Source organism: Patiria miniata, unplaced genomic scaffold, assembly GCF_015706575.1.
Source record: "Patiria miniata isolate m_02_andy unplaced genomic scaffold, ASM1570657v1 HiC_scaffold_3, whole genome shotgun sequence".
Lineage (NCBI taxonomy): Eukaryota > Metazoa > Echinodermata > Asteroidea > Valvatida > Asterinidae > Patiria > Patiria miniata.
This window is the reverse complement of record NW_024037069.1, coordinates 32,459,934-32,465,931: the sequence shown is the minus strand read 5'-3', so window position 1 is coordinate 32,465,931 and position 5,998 is coordinate 32,459,934. Positions and strand designations below refer to the sequence as shown.

At 42.3% G+C, this 5,998-nt stretch overlaps 1 protein-coding gene across 1 annotated transcript; it reads left to right on the top strand.

The window, feature by feature from the left end:
- The first annotated feature begins 575 nt into the window (after nt 1–575).
- Nucleotides 576–5,998, top strand: LOC119737793 (putative defense protein). The gene is made up of 6 exons (XM_038212405.1): nt 576–775; nt 2,168–2,380; nt 3,719–3,864; nt 4,534–4,625; nt 4,940–5,025; nt 5,693–5,998. The coding sequence occupies exons 2-6, from the start codon at nt 2,176–2,178 to the stop codon at nt 5,746–5,748; spliced, it is 585 nt and encodes a 194-aa protein (XP_038068333.1). The 5' UTR covers nt 576–775; nt 2,168–2,175; the 3' UTR covers nt 5,749–5,998.

Here is a 5,998-nt window from a genome sequence, read left to right as displayed (position 1 = left end):
AAGATGGTTTGAGGTCACAAGACGTAGGCGTATACTTAAAGGTGCAGCAGTACTCGATACATCTCAACTTAAAATGTTATATTGTATCACTTTTTATTAACTTCTAGTCAGCTAGGTTTGTGTCTGATCATACCAAATGAGTCTTTTGATCATTAAGGCTGTTAAACATGGTTTGCTTGTAATATTTGGCTTGTTTATAAATTACGTGATATCCATAAACGTAGTCGTATCTAAAATTTGGAGGTAAAAAAGAATGACGTTGTCCATTATAACCTCACATAAATTTGTTTCTGTTTTGAAATTTGTCTGTTTTAATTTGGCTTTTTAATTGCTTGTATATATGTCAGCTTATTTAGCCAATTGTTGTATAGGCCCTGTTTAATAAACTCTAGGTCGTCAGTTCAAAGATTGTATAATTATTTTATTTTTATTTATTTATCACATAATCAGTTTTGGAAGGGTGATTTGCAGTTTTGTTTTTGATATCCACAAAGCAGGGCCCAGGGGAAGTATGTCTTTAAGTACTTCCGAACGAAACTCAAAAGCAGGAAGTATCAACCCTATGATTCAATGGACTAAGTCTGGGGAAGTGTAGTACAAGTCGACAGAACTTAGTTGTGGAGTTATTTTTGTTTTCACCCCATAATAAGTCTTCAAGGTTCGGATAAGTTGGATATAGGTCTGCACTGATCAACCCATATATATATACTGGGTCTTTCTTAGGGTAATCTGCTTCTATTCGTTTACTGTCGACGCAAGGCGGATCCAAAAACAGGTAATACCCGCGCTTTTTTTTTTTAGAGATTGTGTGCCGTTATGTACTTCGACATTGCACGTTTCTGCAGCTATAGGCCTAACGGGCGTAAATTGCGATGAGGTTTCATGTCGATGATGATGACTAAGCCTTGACTGGCCGGGTCGAAGTTAGTCTTGTTTACCCGAGCTTTAAGAAGTGAGTGGCTGAAGAATAGGGGGAGGGGGCGGAAAATCGTATACAATTTGTGGCGCTGTTCAATAAAAATACACAAATTAGGCTACACGTCTTATATATCCCATTGATTAGCACGGTTCATATACTTCACGCGAAAGCTTGTGCAAAGTTAAATTCATGTCGTCAACAATGGTGGACGCGCTCCGAATGTATTGTTGACGTCACGAATTTCGCTTCGCTTTCGCTTGAACCGGGCTTTAACGTTCGCCATTTACGAATGCCTTTATGAGACAGACCTAACAAAATGAGGTGCACGTACAGTTCTGTTGAGGCAATTTGGATGTTAAACTTTATATAGACTAAATTAGTTGAGTGAAAAACTGGTCTTTTACTTAAAGGGAAAATACAACATTTGCAAACATCAAAAAATAAAACTACCAAATCATTTTGAAATACCTTGCTGGACTGTAAGTGAATGACAGTGTAAAGCATCCTGTAAAATCATGGCACCTGGTATACTGTCATTTTCAAGAAAAGTGGTATTTTTGTATCAATTTCCAACGCTGATCGGCAGACCAGCGTTGGAAAAAAACTGGCTTTTTTTCAAATACTGGCCCCAATTGACCATCGCACTTGTTTGCAATCGATTACACACCTATGAACGGGTACAAGCCAGCTAGACTGGTTCCCTGACCTTACAATTCCCCAATGTATGTAAACTGGTCTGTTTCTTCTTATATGGAGTCAAGGAACCAGACTACAGGAAAATGATTGTTTTTCTTGGTTTTTATAGCATTTTTGAACCCAAAACCTCAAAAAAGTCAGTGTAACTATATTTGCTATATATATTTCCAACCCCCCAATTCCATCCATTTCTGAAAATTACAGCAAAAGCAAATGATGTATATTCCCTTTAATGGAGATTGCCATTCTAGAGTAGATAAAAGAATGTCCGTGGGAGATCTACGAAGGAGGCCCAGGATAGTTCCACCAGCATAGTTTTGGATTTTATAAAGTTTGGTAAGAAACACTTTTGCAGATTTGCCCGTTACAGCATGGCATGAGTCGAAACGTGGAAGAATCGGGGTTTTGGACAACATATTTAGAGAATGCTGAGGAACACTTCTGACCCTCCGGAGAACCCCATACATCTTTACAAGTTTGTCAATATGCACATTGCATGTGGGAGATGGATCTAGCTGTTTTGAGTTGTGTATATTCATTGTGGTATTGCAGAGTCTAAGATGGCAATTCGTACAGTGATCATGGCAGTGCTTCTGCCATACTGCATCATCGCTTTGCCGAGTGGGCCACCGGTAGACCGACACCCCGGAGTTTGCACCAGCATGTCACCGGGGGATCACCATCCTAGAAATACGGCTACTGGCCCTGCACCTTACAACATTGTAGTCAGTAATGACACCTATACCGCAGGACAACCCATACAGGGTGAGGGCAGTGACGATGGCATATTGTATCCCTTTACTATTTGACCCCCTCAAAAAGTCAGTTCGAGTTGTCATTACAGTGTAAACAGCTGATTTAGCCCAGCCCAGCCTAGCCCAACCCAGCTCAGCCCACGAAACTTTTTTCCCCAAACGACATCCGTTTTCTATCTTCTGATTGGTCCATTACATGCATATCTAATGCCTTGTTCTCCATATATAAACACAAACCCAAGATAGGCTTTACGTCTTGTAAGAAGTGTTCCTTCCTCACTTAAATTATTTAAAAAGTAAAATGTGAAGAAGTGAAAACGCTCACTGAGATTCAAACTCGGAATCACCTGATTAGAAGTCAGGACTTCTTCCAAACAGTCCACGAATGAGCTGCCAATCGTCGGTGATTTAAACACTATTATTCCTTGTTATATAACCTTTTCTCTAATTTCCCTGGACATCATGAATATGCATAACGCAGAGAGAGCGCCCTCTTTTGATATTGTCCGATCTCGTTTCGGAAAAGAAATTTCGCGCCCAGCCCAGCCCAACCCAGCCAAGTCTACTCAGCCATTCCATGCAATGTCATGACCAGTGCGCAGCCAAGCCTATATCTATCTAATCCAGTCCAACCCATCCCATCCCATTCGAGCCCAACCCAGCCCATGCAACCTAGGTCAGTTCAACTCCAGCTCAGCCCCATCCCAGTCAAGCCGAGCCCATGCAGTCCAACCCAGCCCAACCCAGCCCAACCCAGCCTAGCCCTTCCCCACCCCGTGCCTCCCATCCCAACCTATATGGAGTAGGCCTGTCCAGCCTCGCCCCGCTATAAGCCCAGCCCATCCCTTCACATTTCATTCCATCCCAGCCCATCCCAGCCCAACCCAGCCCGGTCCAAACCAGCCCAGCCTAGCATAGCCCAGCCCAGCCCAGGATAAACCAGCCCAGTCCAGCACAACCCAGCCTAGCCTCGCCCCAAGCCCATCCCTTCACATCTCATTCCATCCCAACCCAGCCCAATCCAGCCCAGCCCAATCAAGCCCAGCCTAGCATAGCCCAGCCCATCCCAGCCCAGCCCAGGATAAACCAGCCCAGTCCAGCACAACCCAGCCTAGCCTCGCCCCGCTATAAGCCAAGCCATTCCCTTCACATCTGGTTCCATCCCAACCCAGCCCAGCCCAGCATAGGCATAACCCAGCCCAGGCCAGCTCAACCCAGCCTTGCCCAGCCCAACCCATCAGCACCTATAGCTAGCTGACCCCACTTTTTTTTTACCCATAACGACATCATCACCATCATCATCATCATAATTCAAACAAAGCTGCTTTTCTTTTTTTCTTCACATCAGTAACACTCCGCGCCAACCAGGGAGTAACCTTCACCGGTTTCTTCGTTCAGGCAAGAAGCCAATCAGACTCGGCTAAGATGGATGCTCTTGGAACTTTCAGCAACGTTCCTGAAGGATCGCAAGTTCTTGCCTGCACCTCCGCCGCGGTGAGAAAGCTATACTCAATTTCTCGATTTACACAATATGATTTCCATCAAGTGCTCATCCTCAGAACAAAATGTTTGTACTATTCACTTATCAGGAGCTTATCAACCGATAAACTTTTGTTATTGGTGTCTTATTGTTTTCATGCTTTAGTGGTCGGTTTAGTTTGCGTATAAATTTAGTGATCACAAATGTGGTTGTTCTCTTATTTATATTCGAAAGTGACAACATTCACTCTATCCAACCATGGAGGAATTAAAACATTAGCATATTCAGAGTGTGGCGGACACAATATGAGGGCGCTGTTTGATTTGGTGAAGTCTTTTGTATTTACCCAAACTAAGAAGCGCCCTCATATGCCTCAAATAGTCCGCAATACCTAATGGAGGAATTCTTCCAAGACATTTTAGAGTTAACTATATCCAATCGATTACATTTCCATTCCACTTTCAACACTTTCAATATAACGGTATTTTTTTTTACTCTAAATTGTTGCTCGGTAGAAAGCGAGTGTTTATCAGTTGACTGTTTCGTTGCGTGGTCGAGCTGATGAGTTTTATTTTACAGACGTGTTTCGGTTCTTCAGTCAGTCAGCCGGTTGGTCGGTTGGTTATTGGGTTTGAGTGCTTATGAAAGTTTGAATCATCGTGCTTGTTTGATTGGTCCGATAGGGAGCCTGGTCCCACAACAACAAGAATGCCAAGAGGGAGATAACTGCAACGTGGATGCCGCCATCCGATGATCAAGGATCTGTTGCATTCCAGTAAGTGTTGCTGAAGCTCTTCTGTGTATTTGGTTGTCACAAATGGCTCATTAAAACAACACTGTTATTTCGGTTGTGTACTATATGAACCTATAGCAACCAGTTGTGTAAAAAAATTGAACAAGTTGTGTAATATTTTACACAAGTTGTGTAAACAACAGTTTACACAACGGGTTGCTAGGTTCATATAGTACACAACCGTTTGATTTTTACACAACCGAAATAACAGTGAAAAATGTCTTCGGAAGCAGAATTCTTCGTGAAATTGTCCTATCAAAGCAAGATAACTCTGGGATAATTCTTGTCATCTCCAGGGCAACCATCGTGAGGGGTCCAGCCAGCGTTTACTGGGAAGGCGTGAAATCACAGCCTCTGTCGTACAGTGCTGCACCTAGCCTGGGTATGTATACGGCAGGCCTCTGCCTTGAAATTTGGGGGATTTACCAGAAGGAAGTTGGGTGAAAAATTTCGTCAATAATCTTCTAACTGTATTAAACACCCAGGCTCTTCTTGGAAAATGTTTGGTAAACACGAAATTTATCCCACTAAGTTCACTTTCTGTCTACAAAGTTGAGGAGTTTATCATTTAACAATTTCAGGGAAGATTGACATATTTTGGTTAAAAAAATGCCTTTTTAAACAGGAGATAGCTATATAGGTTGATGAACGAACCTCAAGTTTTGATGTTTTTGACCAGCTAAATCTACAACGTCAAAGGTGTGTCTGAAGTTCAAACGTTGCTTGAATTATTACTGGGTGCCAGAAACTTATCACAACCGTCTTTGGCAATATGATGTGACATGACGCAGGCAATATGGCCATCTAAAATGTCAAGAGGGCGCCCTCTTGACATTTTATGATGCTTTCCCTTTAAAACAAGATTTTTGTAACAAACAAAACGAAATGTGTGTTATCATATCATGCCCTCCGTTATACTCTTCGGGACCCGCCGAATTCTCGCCGAAAACTTAATTTTTTTGAGTAGGATATCACCACAATGTTTCTTCTTAAAAGTAGCCCCAAGATTTGAAAGCAAGCTCTTGATATTTCTTATTGTTTTCTTGCAGTTTCAAGCAGCATCTTCCTCTTGGCTTTCGCCGTGTTCTGGGCGATGATGGCGTGACTGTGAGAAATGGTGGACGTCCATACCGCCCTCTTGTGATTTCATCTGGACAAAAATAATCGTCTTAAATCGGACACGTGCCTTACTCTTTTTGGGAGATGCTGATGAATGGTGCGATGACCCAAAGAGGCATTAATTTCTAAAAGAGCAGCTATAGACATTTGATTATTGATTATTCAAGCTTTTTTATTGCGAAAAGTTGCATCAAGGAACAAATACTCGGACATGAAACAAAATCTCTAGTAGCTTT